Source organism: Stenella coeruleoalba (genome assembly GCF_951394435.1).
Source record: "Stenella coeruleoalba genome assembly, chromosome: 5".
Taxonomy (NCBI): domain Eukaryota; kingdom Metazoa; phylum Chordata; class Mammalia; order Artiodactyla; family Delphinidae; genus Stenella; species Stenella coeruleoalba.
In genome coordinates, this window is record NC_137150.1 from 24,970,803 (window position 1) to 24,995,708 (window position 24,906).

Genomic DNA, 24,906 nt, shown 5'->3' on the forward strand with positions numbered 1-24,906 from the left:
TACTTTATCCTCTAAATGTTAGATTGATTCAGTACTGTGTAATTGGGTCTTTTTCTCTGTAAATATTCTCTCTTTAAATGAGAAAGAATCTGAATTCATCTGGTCCTGTAATATGATTTACGTTTTGATGATTTCATAGTGGAAATTCTAGTCCAGGCCTCTCTTGAGCTTTGGACTTTTGGGCTTATGCAAGTTAGGTCCTGGCAGGAAACGGATGGAATACGCAAAAATGTTTCACTGAAAAGAATTTAATGAAGGGACTATTTTCATTGATATGGGCAAGGTTAAGAAAACCAGCATGGAATGTTAAGGAGCCCAGGGACTAGAAACGGCAGAAAACATATGCTCCCCTTAGTCCTGGGCAGGAAGAAATGGCATTACCAGAGCCTGGTTGAGAGCTAGAATCATGGTGCGGGGGAAGGGCTCTCATTGTATATAACCACTGCCAGGGCCACCTCACAATGCAGAGAGAACAGGAAGTATAAATACCACATGCTCTCCTCCTGCCCTTTGTTCCCTTGTTGGTGCCTCCTGTTGACTGAATTTAGTGGGAAGACAGAGGGAAAGATATCTTGAGTGATGAAATCTGGTTAGCCTCCTAGGCACATAGCAAGGCAGGAAAGAGCAGAGAATGGATCTGAGGATGAGGGAAGATGACAGATAGAGACTGTCCAGCTTTCTCTTTGTAATCTCTATATGTCCATCTTTTAAACATCTCAATTCCGAACATTACATGTCCGTTAAAAAATCTTTATTTTCCCTTTAACCTGTTTCTCTCACAGTCTTCCCTTCTCAGGAGATGGTACCAGTGTCTACCTAGAAGCTCAGTTGCTTCAAAACCTGGAAGGTATTCATGAGCCCTTCATTTCTTATATCCTTTAAAATTGAGTATCAACAAGGCCTTCCAAGTCTAGCCCCAAAATATATCTTTCCATCTCTGCCGCCACCACCCTTATACAAGTGACTGTCATCTTTCTCTAGGAATACTGTAAAAACCTCCTAACAGTTCTCTCCTATTGCTCTTCCTTTCCTGCATCTTTAATCAGTTATTTACACAGCATTTGAAGTACTCTTCTTACAACTTATACTCACATTATCTCCTGCCTAAATTCCTTCTATTGTTTTCATTGCTCTTATAAGGCTGTACGTGGTCTGTATATCTTTCCACCATCATATTGTGCAACTTTTTTTTTTTTTTGCGGTACGCAGGCCTCTCACTGTTGTGGCCTCTCCCATTGCGGAGCACAGGCTCTGGATGCGTGGGCTCAGCGGCCATGGCTCACGGGCCCAGCCGCTCCGCGGCATGTGGGATCTTCCTGGACCCAGGCACGAACCCGCGTCCCCTGCATCGGCAGGCGGACTCTCAACCACTGCGCCACCAGGGAGGCCCCATATTGTGCAACTTTTATCTTCCTTTCTCCCTGTATTTCAGCATTGTTTTGTTTGTGTTTCTTAAACATGTCAAGTTTTTTTCCTGCTTTACAGCCTTTGCAATACGTAGTTTCTTTACTTGGAATATTATCCTGGATCTTTTTCATTCTTTAGATATCAGAGTTTCCTGATCACCCTATCTAAGTTCCTGATCACCTCATCCCAGTTCTCTCTCATGTGATCACATTTATTTCTTTATAGCACTTATCACAACCTTATGTACGTACTTGTTTAATGTCTTCTTCTCATATCAGTGTCCCATGTAAGCAAGTAGGGAGAGCTTATCTCGTACACCTGGCACAGTATTCTAGGCATACATAATAAATATTTGGTGAGTGGCAGATGAACGAACTATTTGTCTAAATATAAGAGCTTTAAAATTAGAATGTTGACACAGACTATGTGAGTATCATCTATATCTGCTTTTCATTTAAGAATGGGCTGGAACCATGCGATTAGTGAATTATGGCTTATTAAACCTAAGCTGAGTCTTAATCCAAATCAGAAGTTCGTAAATTAAATGTAATTTTAGGCTTTGGTAAAACTGATGATTCTCTGTGCTTTGGAAGAGAAAAAAAGTTTATCCCAACATCTAACCTGGAGAACGTGTTGGACACCTAATTTCCTCTCTACTGTGAGGTAGTGCACACCCTTCTTACTGCCCCCCGACCCCAGCCTGGCAGTGTGTGTAACCTAGAGATACTTAAATTAGGTGCCTCAATGCCAAACAATGCAACTTTTCCTGGAGTTGGAAAATATTCTAATTGCTACTTCTCCCCAGCACCCCCCCTTTTTTTTTGGTCCCTTTTCTTGCCTATACATAAAGATTTTTAAAGAGGGGAAAATTCTTCTTTGCAGAGTACTCACATTCCCAGTTTTTAATAATACTAACTTAAGTTTATTTAACACTTTACTATATTCTAAGGACTTAACACGCGATATCTTATTTAATCTCTACAACAAACTCTATGCAGTTGGTGCTTTCATTGTCCCATCTTACAGACCCAGAGGAGCTAAGTAACTTATCCAGTATCAAATACTAGGAAGTGTCAAAACTGGGATTCAAACCCAGGTTTGGCTGAGTTAAAGCCCATACCCACTCCTCTAGGACCCTTTTTCAAGAAAGAATTAACCCTGTCCACTTCAGGAGACCCAAAGTGCCATGGACAGTGATACCTAACCTGTAATGGTTGATGCCCAAGGCTTGTACCCCTTTATTACTATTACATCAGTGGATATTGACCTCTATGTCAGACCTTCATTCTGGCAGGGTACCTGTTCCGTAATCAAGTACTTTTTTTTTTTCCACCTTAGCTCTAAATGCTCTAGATAAGGACATTCACTTGTCTTTCTCTATTCTTCTTCTCCTTAAGATAAATATCCTCTCCACTCTGGATGCTGACATGAGTCAGATCCTGAAAATCCCACCGTAGCTCAACTGTAATTCAAAAGCTTATGATTTTCTCACTGTACAGTACTGTTTAATCATATTTTGATTGTAAATCAGTTTCACTAATTTTTAAAGTATTACATGTGAAAATATATGCTTTGGGAAAAATTTAATTTACCAACTGTTTATTTCCAATATTCTAATGTAGTTAGATAAAATAGAAATAATATAAATAAATTGTTGATTTATGAAATTTGATCTGTATAAAACTTATGTAGTACCTTTTTTATGTGGGTTTTTTTTTTCCCTTAGGCTGATTATTTGCAACCCAAGTTGTTGGGCATCTTGGCCTTTTTTAACATGCAGTTACTGAGCTCCAGTGTTGGCATTGAAGATAAGAAAATGGTAGGTGGTGATAGTTGAGTTGCAAAGTGCCAGAACAGAATTCATATAGAATATGCAGGAGACATGACCTTCTCCTTCTAGCTGCAAACATTCAAAGATGAAAAATAATCAAACACATGATATTCTGTGTTCCTGAACAACTCACATAAGCTTTCGGGGAATCTAAACAGAAAAATTATATCATTTACTGTTCTTTTGTTTATAAGGGACAGAAAACTCACCCAAACTGGCTTAAAGGAATTTGTTGGCTCTGTAACTAAAAGTGTGAGGATAATATAGCTTCGGGCATAGCTTGATTTTGGACACGGTGTTCTCAGAATTAATCAGTTAGCTCAAATTCCTTTGGATTGGCTCTAACTTAAGTGCTAGGTGATGGCCCTAACGGCTTCAGGCTCACGTCGTCACAACATCTAGCTCAGTGGGAAGAAAAGAGACCAGCAGTCCCTGATAGCTCAAACAGAAGTTGCATTATTGAATGCATTGGCCCAAATTGGTCTCATGTGAGTCATGCCCGTGGTGCTTTTGAATACCAAAAATGTTAAGTTACAGAAAGTAAAGTAACTTCAGTATTTGTCAGTGTATGTTTAAATGCATTTGGCACAGTGAAATTTCCTTATGATTGCTGTCACAATTGGTCACCCCTGGAAATGTTTGTCTGTAGATTGGGATAGAATTTTAGGTATTGATTAAATTTCCCTTTTTATTTGTCTCCACTCTTCAGTCAGTAAAATTATAATGAAAACCCATGAATGGAAGCTTTTATTTCAGTCTGTACTCCCCTTCTCTTAATTAATTAACCTCTAAAAATTTCAGCAACCAATACTTGTCCTTTTGATGTCAACTGGTAAACTTAATCCCCCAAATAACTTCTATCTATGTGAAATCTTTCTTACTGTTATCCCAAGTGAGAGAATAACCTCAAATCTAAGAATACTAGAGTTTGTTTTAAACCATAAAGAGTTTGCGTATTTTGGCACATAGTTAAGGTTGACTGGAGAGTTTCTTTACCCCTTCATTAGAATCTGGAGCTATTCATACAAGTCTGATTCTGTATTCCACACCAATACAAATGTGTGTATTATTTTCTGAGTATGTCATTAGTTACCTATTTGTTTTATTACTAAATTAGAGCATGTTGAATTTAGTACCATTAGGACAAAAATGCATGTGCTGCATAGCAGTTTGGGATGGATATGAAGAAGATTAAACAATAGGTATTAGATTCTTAATAAATTTGAAAATTACTGCTTAAGGGGACCACCAGAACCAAAATAACAAATCACCTTCAAAGAGGGGAAAAAAAAAAGAACTCAACTCGTGTTTTTCCAATTTATAACTCTTACATAAGCACTTGGACAGAATAAACTGCCAACATTTATTAGACCTTGTGTTGCCAGAGAATAGGTACTCTGAGATTAGTGTGGGAAGCACTTGTCCTTAGGGCTCATCTGCTCCTGCCAGCTTCTTTATGGCTTTATTTTGAAGCCCTGCTTATTTTATAGGCCTTGAACAGTTTGATGTCTTTGATGAAATTAATGGGACCCAAACATGTCAGTTCTGTGAGGGTGAAGATGATGACCACACTGAGAACTGGCCTTCGATTCAAGGATGATTTTCCTGAATTGTGTTGCAGGTAAATGACTGCCTGAGTTCATTAGATTTTTTGCATTTCCCAATACTAACTTGATTTCTTAATCTCTTTGAGGGAATTTGGGTTCAAACCAGAAATAAGAAATAGTTAAGATAGAAAGTCTATTTGTTTTGAAAAGGGAATGTGTTTCCTTCTTTAAAAACATTTTTCTGTGAAGTATTTTAATACATTGGGAAATAGAATAATATAATGAACCCCTATATACCCGTTTCCCAGCCTCAGTAGTTATCAATATTGTTAATCTTATTTAATCTTTCCACCTCTACCTTTTTTATTGTTACTTGGAATGTTTTAAAGAAAACCCAGTATCATATCATTGTACTTCTAAATATACCTCAGATGTATCTAGAGGATAAGGACATTTTAAAAAATATATAACCATCATAAATTATTATACTTAGCAGAACTAATAGGAATTCCTTAATATTATCTAAAATTCAGCTTTCCCCAATTGTCTCAAAGATGTTTTTTCCCAAAGATGTTGGTTTGCTTGAATTAGAATCCACATAAGATGCACATGTCACACATTTTGTTGTTTGACCCCCTAAGTAACTCTTACAACAGATTCGTCCCTTAAGTCTCCTCTCCACATTTCTTTTAGGCCACTGAGATTTTGGCGTGTAGGATTTAGCTGATTGCTAATTTAATTTAATTTCAGTAATACTGCTAACAATAAAACTACTGAATGCAGTTTAAGCTTCTGAAAGTTTCTTTTTGTTCTTGACTATATTTTATTGGAGATGTACAGTCAGAATAATATATTTTACTATATTCAAAATCCTGTGATAAACCATAATGGAAAAGAATATTAGAAAGAATTAAAAAAAATAATATGTTTTAAAGTCATGTGAAAGAATTCTTTCCTATATAGCTGTGCCATCTACTTGGTATTATTAGGTTCAGTTTAAGTTTGCTTAAAATTTTTAGAGGTTGCTTTTTCCTTCTATTTTATTTAATTTAAAAATCATATAAAGCATTTACTTTGTCCCAAATTCAAATTTGTGTAACAAGTTACACTCAGAGAATCTAGCCTTCATTCCTGAATTGCTAAAAATAGATGTGTCTATTTTTATTAATTTTTGTATAATCTCCCCCTTTCTAAAAGTATAAGCAAATGCACACTTACTCACAGATACTTTTTTTTTCATGTTAACCCTGCACCAAAAGGTAGCATATTATAAGCATTGTTTTTCACCTTGCTTTTTTTGACTTAGTGTATTATAGAGATCATTCTATTTGAGTATACAGTACTGATCTTTATTCCATTTTTATAGCTGCCTTGTAATCTTTTTGCTTGTATGTATCGTTGTTTGTTCATCTAATAATTAACTGATGGAGCTTTGCAAAGAATAAAAATGATGTGACTTTTAACTTTTGTTTTTTCACATAGGGCTTGGGACTGCTTTGTTCGTTGCCTGGATCACGCTTATCTAGGCTCCCTTCTCAGTCATGTAATAGTAGCTTTGTTACCTCTCATACACATCCAGCCTAAAGAAACTGCAGCTATATTTCACTACCTCATAATTGAAAACAGGTATTGTAAATGAAATTAATAAAGATAACAGCTTTCTATTACTGCATTTTTATGTCTAAATGAAATTAATAAAGATAACAGCTTTCTATTACTGCATTTTTGTGTCTCAGGGTATTAAGGTTACTGTTGGTAGTGTGGAACTGTTCACATTCTTTTTAATTTAGAGTCCGTTAATAAACAGAAGTAATTGACATGCTTTAAGTCAGTACATACCAAACTGATGCTCTTTCAGTTGTGACATGGCTTTTATTATTATTATATTTTAAGCTTAGTAGTTAGTACATCAATAACTGAAAATTATTTTTCGTCAATTTTGAAAGGGGTGAGACTAATATTACCTTTCTTCTCACAGTTAAAAGGCAGACAATTGAATGCATGAGAACGATTAGGAGAGCTAATAACTTTTTTTCTACAGCTTACCTTAGTTGAAACCCTTATTACTTCATTGCATTAACCAGCCTCCCTTCCTTTAAGCTTTTATTATGTTTCTTCATATTGTTCATATTTTAAAACATCTCTTTATCTGTATCATTTCAGCGTACAGAGACACTCTGTGTTTCTCCATTTCCTAGCTGATAAATTCCAAATTGTTTATTTTGATATTCAAGGTTTTCTAAAATCTGGCCACATCTTATTTCTTAAAATCATTTCCCAAGATTTTTCAAAGCAGATATTAGACTGTAGCCAATCCAGACTGCTAATGCAAGAATATACATTACTCCTTCCCATTTTTATTTTTCACTCAGGCTGCTTTTTAGCCTGGAATGTCTTTCTATACACTGAAAGTTTTTTTGTCCATTTTTACACATACTGTTGTATGTCATAGTTACTTCTGAAAAATTAGGATTTAAGTACTATTTATTTACCTACTTATCCTTATTCTGTTGCAGTTCCATTAATCATTTTCTGTAACTGTTCAATCAGGGAGAAAATACAGAAGAAAAGGTTAATGGAGTTTTTTCCAATTAAAATACTCTTATTTTTGGTATTTTGTACATAATGGAACAATATAATCACTGATCTAGATCACTTTTTAAATACCTTTTGGATTATTAAGCAAATAGCATATCTTTGCTGTTTATTTTAGAGGAATTATTTCTCTGCCTTTTCATATAATAAAAAAATTCTCTTTCACTCTGCCAGATAGAAGACCTTAAGGTCTCTGAGTGAAGGAGTTACCGCAGCTTTCTTTATTTTTACATCCCCAGTTTCTAGCAAATAGTAGCACACAGTAGTTACTTAATACCTGTTTGTTGCATGAGTTAATGAAGACTAGAATTTAGAAACACTTTTATTTGGACCCAGAAATATTAGGGCTTTATATTTGAAGCAAGTTAAAAATTGCAGCCTCAGTAAGAATTACTTACTTATTTTTCTCTAGTATATCTTTGTGAGAATTTGTGTTTTGGAGTTGGGTTTGTATTGCCGCATTATAAACCACTCCAAAACCTAGTGTCTTAAAACAACAAGCATTTTTATTTACTCATGATTTTGCAGTCTGGGCTGGGTTCAGCTGGTCAGTTCCTTGGCTGTTCTTACCAATGGTCATTGCAGTCAGCCAGCAGGTAGACTTGGCTGGGCTTCTCCCTCTTTCATTTAGTCTCAGAGCTTCTCTCTGTCTCCATGTAACCTGTCTCTGATGGTAGGCAGACTTCTTACATGGTGACTCAGGACTCTCATGAGGACAAAACCAGAAGCTTCCAGACCTTTTTAACACTTAGGCCCCAAATAGGCCCAACATCTCTTCTGCCACATTCTGTTTTTTAAAGCAAGTCACACACGTAGCCCAAATTGAAGGTGAAGTGACTACACATAGGAGTATATACCAAGACATAGAGATTATTCAGGGCCACCAATGTAGCAGACTGCCACAGGGTGATTTTGTTAGATTTGATTATTTGTCACTATTACCTGAGAATCCTAGACATGGTTAGGAAAAATAATTTGCATGTCAACAGTCAACTAGCACTTTCAAGTGTGAATTAAGTTGGCCTTAGTTTCAACCTCTGCTTTGTGTTTTTTTTTATTTCATATTTGGCAAGTAATTCTTTTTCTTCCAACTAACTATTAGGGATGCTGTGCAAGATTTTCTTCATGAAATATATTTTTTACCTGATCATCCAGAATTAAAAAAGATAAAAGCAGTTCTACAGGAATACAGAAAGGTATTTAATTTTTTATGTATGGTTTAGGAGATCATTGATATAAAATTATTCCTGAGTTCCAGAGCACTGAGTAGAGATTCTTTAGAATCATATCTAAGGATATTATAGTCATATTCTGATGACTAATTTCTGATGACTAGATAATCCTATCTTGAGTCCATGATTTTTAGAAGGAAGTTTTCATCTAGATCAAAGATGTAATAGGATTAGATAGAACAGAGAGCAAAGGATACAGTTCTTATGCCTTTACTACCCAGATCACTATGTTCTTCCTTACAGTCCCTAAAAGAAGTGACTGTAGCTGCATACTCTGAGTAAAGAAAAAAAGCTGTGGGAGGATTCCAATTTTTTTGTGCTACAAACCATGTTATGGAAGTGTCAGATCTGATTCTGAGCTTTACAAGGGGAATCATATGTAGTTCCAACATCCTGAAGTTCAGTGAACTCTCTGAAATTATAAAAATATTAGTGATGATTCCATAGAATTTTAGGGCAGGGAGTGGGATACCTGACCTTGGGTCAGAGTAGCAGATGTATTTACTACAGATCGCAAGATTGATTCTGAAGACTTTATATGCTTTTTTACTGGGTAAATCATCAGTCATAAGAAAGTAAGTAGTCAAAATAAGGGGTGAATTATCTGCTTAATCTGTAGACCTCGTTCAAGGCTATTGTGTAGCCCTTTGTAAATTAAGGGAAACTTGCCTTTCTTACCAAGAAGGATTTATTTTGGATAAGTAAAGTCTTTAGTTGAAATAAAATTTTTCTCCAGATCTAAAGATTTTAGAATGAAATCCCTTTCCCTGAGAATTACTAAAAGTTCATGTGCTATACAAAGGAAGAGATAGAAATTATTTTTTAAAACTGCTTTCAATTGGGGTACAGTTTAACTACTTTAATGGTAACTATGTAGGAAATACAGGCCTTCTGAAATGGTTCCTGAAGTGGTTAATTGATAAGGTGTATCTCTCTGTGCTCTTTATATAGGAGACCTCTGAGAGTACTGATCTTCAGACAACTCTTCAGCTATCAATGAAAGCAATTCAACATGAAAATGTAGATGTTCGTATTCATGCTCTTACAAGCTTGAAGGAAACCTTGTATAAAAATCAGGTATACCAAGATATAATTAAAGAGCTATAGAAAAGAAAGGTTGGAAGTTTAAAGAAAAGATGACCGATTGGTGTATTTGCTTGAGATTCAGTAGGTTCAATGAAAGAAGTGATTTTTATTTTACCAAGATTATCAGATATGACTTAGAATCAGTAATTCATGAGTTACCCTTTGAGGCTGAAGAGCTTTGCATATTTTTTTGTTGTTTTGGAAGTGTCATGATTTGGCAGTTATATTTTAGGTTTACTGCATCTTCCTGAGGAAGGGTTGTTTGTGTTTGTACAGCAGCAGTTTCTGTGAGTTTTCTCATATAACTTCCTGTAGCTATCTTTCATATACAATTTCAGTAATTATGCCATTTTACATTTTGATCGAATTAAATGTTTTAATGAAGCTGAATTTTTAAATTTCCTTTTTTATGGGACCATGAACTTTATTCTTTTCCTTGTCAGCATAATGTAGATTATCCCTAACCTTGGTAAGAGTGAGAACTGGTATTTAAAATACCAGATCACTATAGACTATAAATCATAAAGTGGAAAAATTTTAAATGAGGTATTCATTTTTGCATATCAAGAACCCATATGATGGGTCTTCCCTGGTGGGCCAGTAGTTAAGACTTCGCCTTCCAATGCATGGGGTGCGGGTTCAATCCCTGGTTGGGGAGCTAAAATCCCACATGCCTTGCAGCCAAAAAACCAAAACATAAAACAGAAGCAATATTGTAACAAATTCAATAAAGACTTTAAAAATGGTCTACATCAAAAAAATCTTAGGGCTTCCCTGGTGGCGCAGTGGTTGAGAGTCTGCCTGCTGATGCAGGGGACACGGGTTCGTGCCCCGGTCCCGGAGGATCCCACATGCCACGGAGGCCGCTGAGCCTGCGCTCCACAATGGGAGAGGCCACAACAGTGAAAGGCCCGCGTACTGCAAAAAAAAAAAAATCTTAAAAAAAAGAAAAAGAACCCATATGATAAGATATGAGAGCCTAAGACCCTCAGGAGTTAGTGAATTGCAAAACTGTGTTATATTTGTTTTCATGATAGAAGGAAGCATTTACTTAGGACAAAAGATATACATGATGGTAACCAAGTACATGCTTCAGAGTCAGTGCACTTGTGTAACCAGTGTGGGAAACAGCCAACATGGAGATGATCCTACCACATGTGAGGAGCCTTGAATCTCCTTCACTGTAGGTTTAACACCCTCCTAACTGTAGATCTAGATTATCAGTAGATAATACAGTCAGTATACTGGCCCAAAACACCTAGGAAAAAAGAGAGAAGGAAATGGTTTCTTTTCCAACTATGGCAAGAAGGTAACATCAAAGTTGAAAGCAGTTCAGTTAAGTTCTTGAATAGTGCTATCCAAAAGAATTTTCTGTGAGGATGGAAATGTTCTGCACCTACACTATATAAGCACTGCAGCCACTAGCCACATGTGGCTCTCTGGAGCACTTGAAATGTATGATTGAAGAACTGAATATTTTATTTAATTTTGCTTAATTTAAATTTAAACAGCTGCATGTGGATAGTGGCTATCTTATTGGACTATCTTAGTGCAGCTCTAGAAGAACCTACAGCAATAACCAGAGTAGGAAAATGATGTAAGATAACAGGGTTAGAGATCAAGAGAGTCTTTGTAGCGATGCTGTGAGAGTCCATGAAAGAACAAACACAAAAGATATTCTTTTAAAAGTTCAAATATTAGCCACGGAGAAAGGAAAAGATACTTTAGGAGTGCGTTGAAAGACAGTGTTTATCTAAAAGTAGATCTAAAGTTGTATAACTGTATAAACAAATAATTTGGTATAATGTAGTAATAAAGCACACTTAAAGATGGTGTGACAGTTAATAAGGTGATGGCTAATGTAGCCTTGGATGCGTAACTACTTTGATGGACTGACCTTGCAAAAGTGCTGTACTCTAGGGTAGTCACCAGAGGATCATTGACATTAAAGAAATGACAGCTTCTACTCCTTACTTTTAAGGAGGAATATACATTTTTGAAGGAATAGAGGACAGCTAAGCTCAGTGGATAGCAGAAAAATTTAACTTCTGTGTCAAAAAAAATCAGGCTATAGATCAAACTAAGCAACCGTACAACCACTTTATGAAAATTGATGCTGTTCAGGTTGAAGTGAATCCCTATGGTTAAATCCCAGAAGGACAAGTTGTTTGTGTTGAGACCAAAATAAACTTGGATGACAATGCAGAATAAATAATAAAAAGATATATTTACTAATAATTACAAATCTGAGAATGAGCCCATTGAAAATAAAGCTGCTAGGGACTTCCAAGTTATCCTAGGATAATGGTGAATGTCTAAATGTGAATCTCTGTATACCCTGCAAAACGTCATAAATAGCAAAAAGGAGAGCAAATAAAACCACACGTAAGTCACACCTTCAACATAACTGTGAGACTGAGAATACTATGAACTTCAAATTACATGTAATCAGCAGAGCTATCTCTGGAGCTCATGCCACAAGCTTGTGTTGAGAACAGTTAGATTCTGAGGAGACCCTATGAAAAAAAAGTGGACTGAAGGAACTATGGATGATGATAAAGCAAAGACAAAATCACCAACCGAGACGATCCCACTCTAGGTACAACGATACTGAAAGTTGGTCTAAGATGTGGTACATCAGAGAATTGGTTATGGGGAAGGTACTTGAAAGTGTGTAGATCCTAAGGTTGCAGTCTTTGGAAGCTATTATCTCTGGGGAGAAGTAAAAGAATAGGTAGGGGAAGGCACTTTTTGGAGAGAGTAGTAAACAGAAGGAAGAAAGTAAGAGAGAGAATTTTAAGGGTCCTGCAGAAATAAAAAGAAATCCACAAAATCAAAGATATACCTCCCCATACTACTCTCCTGCCAGTAAAAGCTACTTATGAAAAAAACTACACTGAGCTATGCTGACAGAAAAGAGGACTTACAAAATCACAATCTTGTAAGCTACTACAAAATCCTTACTGTTAACTGCATACAGCTATTATGAAGGGCCCACAATATAAATAGAAAAAAAAATATATGTTCTATACATATACAAAGTTACTGTAAGACAAAAACAGAAAATGAAATCTTTGGTTGATGACAGTTTCTCCCCCAAAACCAATCATAAAGCATAAGTAAACTAGACTTAGCACTATAACCTGAATTAAATATTTCAAGCAAGCATTTGCAGATATAAAAGAAGAATTAAGGGAATTTCCTGGCAGTCCAGTGGTTAGGACTCCACACTTTCACTGCTGAGGGCCCAGGTTGAACCCCTGGTCTGGGAGCTAAGACCCTGCAAGCTGTGTGGCGTGGCCAAAAAAAAAAAAAGAAGTGAGAAATTTAAACAGAGAAATGGATAAAAAAACAAGATATGAAACAAGAGGTGACTGAACTGAAGAAATTGAAGAAATGAAGGTTAAATTATAAGGACTGTGGGGGGAGAATATATATGACTAAAACTTTAGTAAGGAGCATTGACGAAAGGCAGAAGAATTATCAAGAGAACAAAAATGAGATTAGAGAAAGGAGTACAAAGGATCAAAGAAGTAGGTGAAATAGAAGCTCGGCAAAGATTTCACATACAAATAGAGTTTCTCAAAAAGAAAAATAAAACAATAGAACATAATTAGTATTTAAAACTATAACCCAAGAAAATTTTCTGGAAATAAAAGACTTTCATTTCATAAAATGAAAGGATCCATTGTGTACCTGTGAACATTGACCCCAGAATAGTCAACCGTGAGACATATCTTAGACTTTAATAATAAGAAATCTTCAGGACCTACAGGTAAAATATTTTTAAAAAATCACTTAAAAGGGCAAGAAAAGTATCAGAATTCTCAACAGCAATATACAGAGTGAGCCTAGAGGATAGCAGCATTTTCAAAAACGTAAGGGACACAAAAATAAGCCAAGCTGTCCTTAGAATATCACAGATAAGAAACACAGTTTTAACATACAAGAATTGAAGAAATGGACTTTCCTGGCGCAGTGGTTGAGAGTCCGCCTGCCGATGCAGGGGACACGGGTTCGTGCCCTGGTCCGGGAAGATCCCACATGCCGCGGAGCGGCTGCGCGCGTGAGCCGTGGCCGCTGAGCCTACGCTTCTGGAGCCTGTTCTCCGCAACGAAAAGAATTATTGAAGAAATATGAGTTTCACAAGCAAGCCCTTCCTAAGAGGTATGCTACAGAATGGCTTCACTCAATCAAGAGATGACTGGGGAGACTTTGGCAAAAGAACTTATGGTTACTAGTTATATATTTAAAACAACGGTGGGGACAAATTTGGGAGAATTCTATGTAAATGCTATATATTTTAATAAAATAGAAATTATGCAAGTTTTTAAATGGGAGAAGAAGAGACTAAGATATAAATTAAATGAGCTTAGTCACTATTGCGTAGGCAACAACTAGGAATCAAAATATACTATTTAAAACTGGTAAACAGTTAAAGAAGCTTAAATAAAGAGACCAGAGACATTACAAAAGATATTTCTGTAAAGGGTACCTCTAGAACAAAAGTATAAATTTTCTTCTATACCAAAAGAAATTAATTTTTAGGAGCTAATTATAATTTTAAAAAACTTATAGAATTGAGGCCCGGCATATCAGTCATATTAATAAATGTGAAAGACCTTAAAAGAAAAAATATTACAAATTGACTTACAAAGCAGGAAACAACTCTGTGCTGTTTGTAATACACACGTATAAAATAAATTATTTAGAAAGGCTAAAAATAAAGGAGTGAGCAGATTTTTAAGTTGAAGTAAGAAAGCAGGAATTCTGATTCTGCCCCTAGACAAAGGAGAATAGAAACCAAAAAGTATGAAATGTGACAAAAAAGGGTACTTTATAATACTAAAAGCTGTAATTCACAAAAATACAATAGAAGATATGGAACTTACAAAGACGATACATTATGAATATATATACTCCTGAGCAAGCAAACCCATAGAGACAGAAGATAGATTAGTGGTTGCCTGGGGCTGGGAAGTTGGGAGGAAATGGTGAGTGAACTAATAATAGAATTAATGAAAAAAATCATACTGTTATTTTCATAAATGCTGAAACGGCCTTTGACAAACTGTACCATCCATTTCAGATAAAAACACTAAAGAAAATAGGAATCGATGGATAGTACTAATATATTATAAATGTATAGATATGCATATGTGTGTTTATGTATACTGCATACACACGTGTACACACATGCACGCATGCACACTTGATGGGAAAATAAGATGCATTCCCAGTGAAAGCAAGTTTGCTCATTATCTCCACTACAATTTAACATTCAGTTGGAAATATTGGCCAATGAATTTAGATAAGAGAAAACAATCAGAGGCATAAGAGTTGGAAAAGACATGAAACTATCTCTATTTGCAGATGGCATGCTAATATACTTGGAAAACTCTAGAAAATATCAATAAACTAGCTCAGACAACAAACAAATTCAGTAAGATAGGAGAATATAAAAATCATAATCTTCATATAGCAACAATAACCAGTTGGAAGACTTGTTGGAAAACCCAATTTACAGTAGTAACAGAAAAAGATAATATACTTAGGAGTAAGTGTAACAAGAAATGTATAAACCAATAAGAGGAAAACTGAAACACTCCTGAAAGACACAAAAATGTAATTGATTTAAACAAACGGAAACACCCCTTATTTATTGGGTAGGTTGACTCAATATTACAAAAATTTTAATTCTCCCTAGGATAGTTTATAAATTTAATGCCATCCCGAAGAAATGCCAAGTTGTTTGTTTTTTTAACTAGAGAAGTTCATACTAATGTTAAGATGGAAAAACAAACATGTAAAAAATAGCTAGGAAAAATCTGAAAAAAAAAGAAACTGTGGGAGTTCAGTAGCCCTCCCAGACATTAATATACTCTACAGCCTCTATAATTATAGCAGTGTGATACTGGTACATGAGTAAACAGACAGACCAGTGGGCAAAAAATAGAAAGTCTAGAAATAGACCCAAGTGTATATGGACATTTAGGACATGATAAAAACATGGATTTGTTCTTTTTTTCTTTTCTTTTCTTTCTTTCTTTCTTTCTTTATTGAACACACACTCATTTTATAAATTCTTTTGGAATTGAATATTTTTTGCTGAAAAATGAAACCCAGTTTATCTAACCTAGAAGTGAAGTAAAAACATTTTTAAGCACTTAGGAGAGAGGTATATTTTAAAATTACCTTTCATTTAGTGTTCATGTATTTATTGTCTTGAGTATGAACTGCATTTATCTTTGCCAACTAAAATGTTCTTTTCCTTATTGTTTTCTAGTTTTAGCAAGGTAATGTATGTCTATAATTATATTAGTTTTGCTGTTTATTGGTTACTAATTCATCTATTTTAAGTATTTATGCCTGAATAAACCTGTAATGTTATTTAAATGAGTTAATGTTGAAGTTTCTGGGTGACATAAAATGTCTTTTTATTTTTCTTTTGAAACGTATTACTCTAATTTGAATCACAGTTTTAACATGGAGTTTGAGATGCTCATATATGCTTTACTTTTGCTAGAAGGAAAATTATGTAAACAAAGTAGTTCTAAAGTGGTCACACAGCTACAATATCTAAATCTAACTAGCTTGAGAATAGTCATTTCTTATGCCTAACAGTTTTTCTTACAGCATCCTCAGTAGATAGATGAAAAAAGATGACTTGAACCAACATATTTTTTCATAAAGCCTACCTCTTTCTTCCTACGTCTTTTTTTTTAAATCATCCCCACAGGACTCTTTTCCCATATCTTTTTCTGCTGTACTAGCTTTTTATACACTCCTCAGTTTTCTTATTTTAATTAATAGCTCTTCCTTATTGACTTATTTACTAAAATATCTATTATCTCTGAAAAGATACTCTTGAGCTCTTTTTCATCTTCTTCATTTCTTCTTTACCTTGTACACATATTTGTTATTGTACATATTGTATGATATTTTATCTGTTTGTTTGCATGTTTATTTTCCCTTTAGATTATAAACTCATTGGGATAAGACTATGTCTTATTTCTGTATACTGATGTAATAATACTTAGTAACTGTTTATTTAATGGATTAATGATTAAAACTTTTAAGTACACTTAATGGTTCTAATCCCACAGAACATATTGTGGACTATATTATGTGAACTCAGCAAAAATTAGGTGAAAAGACTAAAGATATAGTAATTTAATTTTGTCAATATTTGTCAGATATTCCTTAATATTTTTAAGCTTTCTGGTTAGGACAATATACTAGTTTGTAGAAGTTATATATAAACTTTCTACTTTTATTTTAGGAAAAACTGATCAGATATGCAACAGATAGTGAAACAGTGGAACCTGTTATTTCACAGTTGGTGACAGTGCTTTTGAAAGGTTGCCAAGATGCAAACTCTCAAGCTCGGTTGCTCTGTGGGGAATGCTTAGGGGAATTGGGAGCAATAGATCCAGGTCGGCTAGATTTCTCAACCACTGAAACCCAAGGAAAAGATTTTACATTTGTGGTAAGTTCTGGTAATTTGGAATGACCAGAAGAGTTCACTGTCCTAATGGGGTTTCTATATTGCATTTACAAGAAACTGTTCAGGTTATCCTTAGTGGCAGCTTGATCTAAACTAGACAATTTAGGTAATTTCTGAGTTTATTCCTTAATACTATTGCAGAGACCTTTAGCCAAAAACTATAAAGTTGGAGTCCAGTCTAGTGTGCTATGTTCTTTTAAATAAGCTTTCTAGGGACTTCCCTGGTGGCACAGTGGTTAAGCATCTGCCTGCCAATGCAGGGGGCACAGGTTCGATCCCTGGTCCGGGAAGATCCCACATGCTGTGGAGCAACTAAGCCTGTGTGCCACAACTGCTGAGGCTGCGTGCCACAACTGAAGCCCCCGCGCCTAGAGCCCATGATCCGCAACAAGAGAAGCCACTGCAATGAGAAGCCCACGCACCACAGCGAAGACCCAACGCAGCCAAAAATAAATAAAAAACAAAAAATAAATAAGCTTTCTAACCTAATCATGACAGATACTTAAAATCTAATTATTTAAATTTTACTATTTAAACACAATTGCTAAGTGTCTCCATGGGAAACTGATTCCCAGGGTGTTTTAATAGTGTGTATATAAAAATGTTTCCATAGTCGAATGAGTGTGGGAAATCTTGTAAAACAAAATTAAACAGAACTTTTAATATATTGGGGAATGTTATGAATCTCCTAGAGAAGAGTGTGTGAAAATTATTTTTTGGAGCTTCTCAGCTGACCAAGGTTCTACAGAATGCAAGTTAGGAAATTCTATATGTACAATTTTCTTTCTAAGAGTTAAAAAACAAAAAATGCAAATTGCTGGATTTATGTAAAAGTTGAATGAGTCTAACACTTTATAAATGGTCTGAAAAGCCTTAGATTTGGCTTCTTAGCTACAGATTATATTTTAGTCTTGGTACCAAACTTTGTTTAAACCTTACTGAGCTTTCCTTTTCTAAGTTAAATTGACTTAGGTGACTAAGTTAAATTCACTATGGAATGAGGTACAGTTTAAGAAAATTTATACAAATTAGCCTGTAATTTTTTCTTGTTCTTATTGAGACTGGAGTAGAAGATGCAAACTTTGCCTATGGATTATTGATGGAACTAACAAGAGCTTACCTCGCATATGCAGATAACAGCCGAGCTCAAGATTCAGCTGCTTATGCCATTCAGGTAAGAGTGTATATAGACATTACTGGCTTTATGTTATGAAATTCTAGTAAGAAAGTTGTAAATTCTATGCTTTAGAAACTCTTATTTTTTTTTTGACTGTCATTTTTATTATCAAAGTAATACAAGTTCTTAACAAAAATTTCAAAGAGTACAGAAATGTACCCTCCTAACAGATTATTATATGTACTTTGAAGTTTTTTCTGTGTATATACAAATATATATGTTTTCTCCACCAAACAAGCAGATCATAGTACTTTATTTTCTTCTGTGCTTTATAGTCTTATCTTGTGTAATTTTCCATGTCAGTACATATATCTCTAATTCATTCTTTTCAATGACTTAATATTCAGTATGAACGTGCCGTAATTTGTTTAAGAAATTTATTTAACACATTTAGGTTGTGTTCAATGTTTTGTTTTTACAAAAAAATGATTTTTGAAAACATGCATAATTTCGAAGTACTTGAGTGAATATATATCAATAATATAAATATCCAGAAATTAAAATGTCTCAGAGCAGATACAGAGTTTACGTTTGATAGATTTCATCAAAAAAGTTTCACCAGTTTATATTCCCTTGACAAACCTGCCCTTAATTAAAATTTTAAGTCTTTGCCAGTGACAAATAAAAAATGATATTGTTTCATTTTAATTTACATTTAATTACGAGAGAGGTGTAACATCTTTTATATATTTATTGCTTTTTTGTGAATTTTCTCTACATGATCTTTTCCCATTTTTTCCTTGGTATTGGTCTTTTTTTTAACTGATTTTTTTTTTTTTTTTAAGATACTGGGAGTAGGAGTTTATTTATTTATTTATTATTTTTGCTGTGTTGGGTCTTCGTTTCTGTGCGAGGGCTTTCTCTAGTTGTGGCAAGCGGGAGCCACTCTTCATCGCGGTGCGCAGGCCTCTCACTATCGCGGCGTCTCCTGTTGCGGAGCACAGGCTCCAGACGCGCAGGCTCAGTAGTTGTGGCTCACGAGCCTAGTTGCTCCACGGCATGTGGAATCCTCCCAGACCAGGGCTTGAACCCGTGTCCCCTGCATTAGCAGGCAGATTCTCAACCACTGCGCCACCCGGGAAGCCCTTAACTGATTTTTTAAGACCTATTTGGATGTAGTGGAAATTAACCCTATGTCTACCATACGTGTAATAAATATTTTTCCAGTTTGACTTTTTTTGCCCCTTTTCATGATATTTTTTTAATTAAAAGATTTTTTTATTTTGTTAGATATTCAGGTCTGAAATTCATGGTTAGAGGTATGATTTAAACATATTTGGAAGTTTTCATAGTTCATAGTAGAGAAGGCATTTACAACTGTGATTCTGGATGGGATGATCAAGAGAGGGAGTATGTATAGATTAAAAGGTTCTAATAATTGAGACCTGGAAAATGAGAGCTCAGTGAGAAGAGGGAAAAAGTAAGAAAACTGAGAAGGAGCTACCAATAAGGTAGGAGAATATGGTTTTCTGGAAGACAAAGTGTTTCAGGAAGTATGGAGTGATCCAAATGCTGATCATAGGTTTGATAATTTCAGGGTTGAGAATTGACCATTGGCTGTATTAACATAAAGGTCATTGGTGACCTTGACAAGAGCAGTTTCAGTGTAGTTTAGAGAGCCTCATTAGAGTATTTTTAAGAACATGTGGGAAGAGAGGAATTAGAGAAATTACAGAAACTCTTTTGAGGAGTGTTGCTATCAAGGAGAGCGGGAGAATGAGATAGTAGCTGGGGAGGAAAGGGCGTAAAGATGGCAAAAAAACAACATGTTTATCTGTTGCTTGGAAACAGTTCAGTGGGAGGAGGATAGCGTTGTTGTATAAGAGAATTGGTATAATACTATTTTAAATAGGTAAAGAGATGTGGGATATAGTGTACCGGTGGAAAGAGTAGGCTTAATTAAAAACAAACACAATTTGGGACTTCCCTGGTGATCCAGGGGTTAAGACTCCACACTCCCAATGCAGGGTGCCTGGGTTTGATCCCTGGCCAGGGAACTAGAGCCTGCATCCCGCAACTAAGACCTGGCGCAGCCAAAAAAAAAAAAATTTAAAAGAAAAAGAAACAAACAAGGGACTTTCCTCGTGGCGCAGTGTTTAAGAATCCGCCTGCCAGTGCAGGGGACACAGGTTTGAGCCCTGGTCCGGGAAGATCCCACATGCCACAGAGCAACTAAGCCCATGCGCCACAGCTACTGAGCTTGTGCTCTAGAGCCCGCGAACCACAACTACTGAGCCCATGCGCCACAACTACTGAAGCCCACGTACCTAGAGCCCGTGCTCTGCAAAAAGAGAAGCCTCCGCAATGAGAAGCCCGTGCACCTTTGGTAGTGTATATATGTCCATGCCACTCTCTCACTTCGTCCCAGCTTACCCTTCCCCCTCCAGCCACATAGCACAGGGAGATCAGCTTGGTGCCTTGTGACCACCTAGAGGGGTGAGATAGGGATGGTGGGAGGGAGACGCAAGAGAGAGGAGATGTGGGGATATATGTATATGTATAGCTGATTCACTTTGTTATAAAGCAGAAACTAACACACCATTGTAAAGCAATTATACTCCAATAAAGATGTTAAAAAAAGAAGCTCGCGCACTGCAGCGAAGAGTAGCCCCAGCTCGCCACAACTAGAGAAAGTCCACGCACAGCAACGAAGACCCAACGTGGCCATAAATTAACTAATTAATTAAAAAATAAAACATACAATTGTGACTCATTAAATTAGAGTAAATTAAAAAGAAAAAACCAATTCATCTGTAGTAACAAAAGAGAAAGCAGAGCATATAAGCACTGATACTGATATTGCCAGGCTGGGGAGATATTAGCATGGAAGTTGTGGAGATCTCTTGTGATTGCTTGTTTTCTCAGTGAAATATGAAGCAAGATCTACAACTGTAAGTGTATGTGTTTTTTGTTTTTTCTTCCAATTTTATTGAGATATAATTGACATACAGAGCTGTCTAAGTTTAAGACGTGTAGCATAATGATTTGACTTACATTGTGAAATGATTATCACAATAAGTTTAGTGAACATCGATTATCTCATAGATACAAAATTAAATTTTAAAAAAGATATTCTTCCTTGTGATTAGAACTCTTGGGATTTATTCTCTTAACAACTTTCATATATAACGTATAGCAGTGTTAATTAATATTTATCATGTTGTACAATACATCCCTAGTATTTATTTATAACTGGAAGTTTGTACCTTTTGACTGCCTTTATCTAATTCCCCTCCCCTAACACTAAAAGTATAAATGGTCCCAAGACCAAAAAGTTAGTCGATTGCTGATTTACTAAGTCTGTTATTGGAGGTTGATTATGAGGACTTCTGTAGCCAGAGTGACTTTGCAAACATCAGAAAAAGCTGGCTTCAAACAAAATTTTAATAACATTTTAAAGTTAAATGAAAATGTTTTGAATATTTCTGTATTTGAACTTTCATAAACTTCCTTACTTTTATTAAAAAATGCTAAATATAAAGTACATATTCTATTAGACAGTATTTATACTTTATAATTATTAGGAATACATCTATTGCATGTGGTCCTTTTCAGTGAAATTAGAAAGAAAGAATAGTAGATGATGGGAGATATAATACCCTAACATATTTGTCTTGTTTTAAAGATTGATATTGGAGACAAAGATTTTTTTTTTTCTTTATAAAATCCCCCTTGTTTTATTTTCAGGAAAGTAAAATATAACCATTTCATTGATGGACTTGAATAGTAAATTGGTCTTTAACATTTGCATCTTATTTTCAGAATTTTAAGCTCAGTACTTTATATATAGAATTTGAGATATCTTGAATTTTTGAACTATTTTGGATTTGTAGTTACATTCATTAAAATTCAGAAAAGGTTAAATTCTAAAAATTCTACAAATATAGAAAATTCCAATTTTTTCCTCCAAATAGCTTAGTCATTTGTTTCAATACATGTTATGTACAGCACAGAAATTGCATGTTCAAATATTACCACAGCTTTGTGACCTTGAGTAAGTCACCTAAATGATTTTAAGCATTGAGACAACTCCAAAATTTTATCATTTTATGTATTTTTCTATGTATTTTTATGGCTGTAATGTGAAGAATGTTGATGGATGTAAAGGTTTATCTGTTTCATTGACGATTTACAACTGTAAAATATGTATTTGTAGGAGTTACTTTCTATTTATGACTGTAGAGAGATGCAGACCGATGGCCCAGGTCACCAATTGTGGAGGAGATTTCCCGAACATGTTCGGGAAATACTGGAACCTCATCTAAATACTAGGTCTGTAGACTCATTAAAACTATTTTCATAAAATTGTTTTTAACTTTATAAACTAAATGTTATCTTTGATATAACTTTTTAGCATTAAAAGTATTTTTAGTATGTTCTAATATGTGTTTTGCACTAAGATTTATGCTTATAATATTGTCAAAATGAGAAGTATAGTCTGCTCATTGTTTAAATTCTGTAACTTTATTTGGTATTTAGACAAATTCAGTGAAGCTGAAAGGATTGATTTTTTTTTTAATTCAACTGTCAGTAGTACTTTGAAAAATCTACTTTAAATTGAATGTGAGTTGAAACTTTTGATGGGTCTAATTAACACAGAAATTTAAGAATTTAAAGCTAATCCCAAAGCCTTTAGTAATCCCAGTTAGAGATTAGAGATTTTTAGCCCTACCAATTTCTCCTCATGAAAATATTTTCTCCTTCTACTTTTAAAAAAAGTATATTCTACCTTTTTTCCTCCCCATTTTAATAACTTTGTTAGGACTGATTGAAGGCCATAAATAATTTTTCGTTAGAAACTTTAATTTTAGGTAGTCTAAGTCACAAGCTTATTGGATATGTGACCTTGCATACATGTAGTCTTTGAGCCTTAGTAGGCATGTAGTAAAATTCTTTATAAAAGCCCTTAAGTATGCATACTTATTTGCTAGATACCCTTTAATATTTAGAAACCTTTTAAACATCATTTTATTTCTTAGGAAGAGCATTGTTTAAAGATGTAAAATAAATGTTTGTGTTTTCTTTTTTGAGGATTCCATACTTCTCCATTTATCTATATTTTATAGCACATATAGATGCTTAAGAGTTTCTGTGATCTCGTGGAAAGTTTATGGTTTTTAGAGTCATGTAGACTGAAATTTGAATCTTTTTTTTTTTTTTTTTTTGGCTGTACGCGAGCCTCTCACTGTTGTGGCCTCTCCTGTTGTGGAGCACAGGCTCCGGACGTGCAGGCTCAGCGGCCATGGCTCACGGGCACAGCCGCTCCGCGGCATGTGGGATCTTCCCAGACCAGGGCACGAACCCGTGTCCCCTGCATTGACAGGCAGACTCTCAACCACTGCACCAGGAGGGAAGCCCCGAAATTTGAATCTTGACTCTGCATTTGCTCACTCTAAAAATCTTGGGCAATTTACTTAATATTTCCAAGTCTCAGTTTTTTTCATCTTGAAAATGTGAATAGCTTTACTTATGTTATATGATTGTTAGAAATAGAGAAGATAATGTTAAAAAGTACCTAGCAGAGTGCCTGACATTTGACTTAGACTCAATAATAAATGCTTATTCAATGTCAGCTTGTTGAATTTTGCTTTTTTCTGGAAGGGGTAGTGTGGCTATTCCCTACTTCATGTGAAGTAGAAGCCACCATTTCTGCCCACTTGTTATTCAATTTAGTATTTCTTAAGAAGCCAACATTTTCTGCCAACTTCTTATTCTTTCATAAGAAGAATATTTAAGTGGTCATTTATAAGAGTGATCTTAGCAAAGCAATGAGAATTCTTATGATCCTTCTACTTTTACATCTGGGAGTTTGAAGGAACCTCTCAGATGGTCCCTCAATGGTAGAAGTTCAATTTATCTAGCTGGAATCTGCTCATTGAAATCACCACCTCATAAATGTAAGAAGTCAATAGAGAGTAATATTAATGGAATTGACTCACTTTTGTATGAAACACCAAGATACCAGGTTAGCCTGTAGGGCAGTTTTATAGCTTGGACTGCTTGATATTTTCTTCACAGGGCCTAGGAGAAATAAAAGACTTCCTAAAACCATATCCTTGTTTTTGCTGCTTTAAAGTTACACTCCTATACTCTCCTTTAATTTATTTTTTTTTCACTTGGGCTGTTTATACGCAGTCACTAAACCTAGATCAAAGGGATGGCTATGTTTGGGAGATTTGATTTTTAGAACTAGATAGACCAACTACAGTTCAAAATTGCCACAGAAATAATTTTAGGAGAAAATATCAGGGTGTGTCTTGACAGAACCTGACTTGTACCCCAATATCAGTAGTTTTCTAACTAAGTTCACCATAAAACTTGGTAAAATCATCTAGAGAATTCATGAAGATTCAAAATAGTGATGGTTAACTAAGAGATTATTGGGTTTTTTCAGTTTTTAGCCATTTGTGATACAGTGAAATATATAATGTTTGCCGAGAACCTTGAGTATAGGGCATTAATTATATTTGTCATTTCCTAACCTTGCTTTGGTGATTAAAAAGGAACCCACTCACCTCAAAAAA

At 35.2% G+C, this 24,906-nt stretch overlaps 1 protein-coding gene across 5 annotated transcripts in view; it reads left to right on the forward strand.

Moving 5' to 3' along the window:
- ATR (ATR checkpoint kinase) overlaps positions 1-24,906 on the forward strand; it is a 103,154-nt gene that overhangs the window by 27,253 nt on the left and 50,995 nt on the right. For 4 of the 5 annotated variants that reach the window (XM_079922927.1, XM_079922929.1, XM_079922930.1 and 1 more), the window contains 8 exons: positions 3,134-3,226; positions 4,729-4,859; positions 6,268-6,411; positions 8,483-8,576; positions 9,564-9,689; positions 16,981-17,187; positions 18,266-18,379; positions 22,539-22,654. In XM_079922927.1, coding sequence (XP_079779053.1) covers positions 3,134-3,226; positions 4,729-4,859; positions 6,268-6,411; positions 8,483-8,576; positions 9,564-9,689; positions 16,981-17,187; positions 18,266-18,379; positions 22,539-22,654 — 1,025 coding nt within the window. The remainder of the gene's footprint in view (positions 1-3,133; positions 3,227-4,728; positions 4,860-6,267; positions 6,412-8,482; positions 8,577-9,563; positions 9,690-16,980; positions 17,188-18,265; positions 18,380-22,538; positions 22,655-24,906) is intronic. The other variant, XM_079922928.1, reaches the window with a different exon arrangement.